At 39.9% G+C, this 601-nt stretch overlaps 1 protein-coding gene across 1 annotated transcript in view; it reads left to right on the forward strand.

Annotated features, from left to right (window-relative positions):
• The window catches only part of EURHEDRAFT_518395 (uncharacterized protein), a gene marked incomplete at both ends in the record, with an annotated part of 3,651 nt that extends 3,385 nt beyond the window's left edge, over positions 1 to 266 (forward strand). Inside the window, one exon of the mRNA XM_040786671.1 lies at positions 37 to 266. Within this exon, the coding sequence (XP_040635059.1) occupies positions 37 to 266 (230 nt within the window). The remainder of the gene's footprint in view (positions 1 to 36) is intronic.
• Between the last annotated feature and the right edge of the window lie 335 nt (positions 267 to 601).

The raw sequence follows: 601 nt of genomic DNA on the forward strand, positions 1-601 counted from the left end.
AAGCTTCCAACGTACCTGACTCTGCTGCGTTGGGAGTTATTGCATGGGGAGCAACATCTATTACCCAAAAGATGTGTGAGACACCTCAGCATCACACTTTTGGTTTGAACACTGATGGAACATGGATCGCTCGCAATGGTCAGAACGTGATCTGGCTGCCATCAGAATATCGCCCGAGAAGCTTTGCTCTTACATCAAGCACCATGGTCATTGGATGTACCTCAGGTCGGGTTTTAATACTTGATATTTCTAACAAGGCATCTTGAGACATTCTCCAATCCTGTCTATATTTCTTATCTCTTTACAAAAGGAGAGTCCGGGAATGCTATCCTATATATATCATTATCTGTTGCCGGTAGAATCTTGATGAAGTCTCTAGTATATAATTCAATTGGATTATTCAATCCAGTTCGCGTCATTATTGTGGCACGAGCCAAAATTTGACGCCAATTATACAATTGTCTTGCCACTTTGCTACATTGCCACTTTGATCGATCCTCATCTGCTCGCCACCGAGCCTGTGCACTGCACAGGCACAGTGTGCAGCATTTTTTTTTTTTTTTTTTTTTTTTTTTTTTTTTTTTTTTTTTTTTTTTTTTTT

The sequence above is a fragment of the Aspergillus ruber genome (assembly GCF_000600275.1).
Source record: "Aspergillus ruber CBS 135680 unplaced genomic scaffold scaffold00035, whole genome shotgun sequence".
NCBI lineage: Eukaryota > Fungi > Ascomycota > Eurotiomycetes > Eurotiales > Aspergillaceae > Aspergillus > Aspergillus ruber.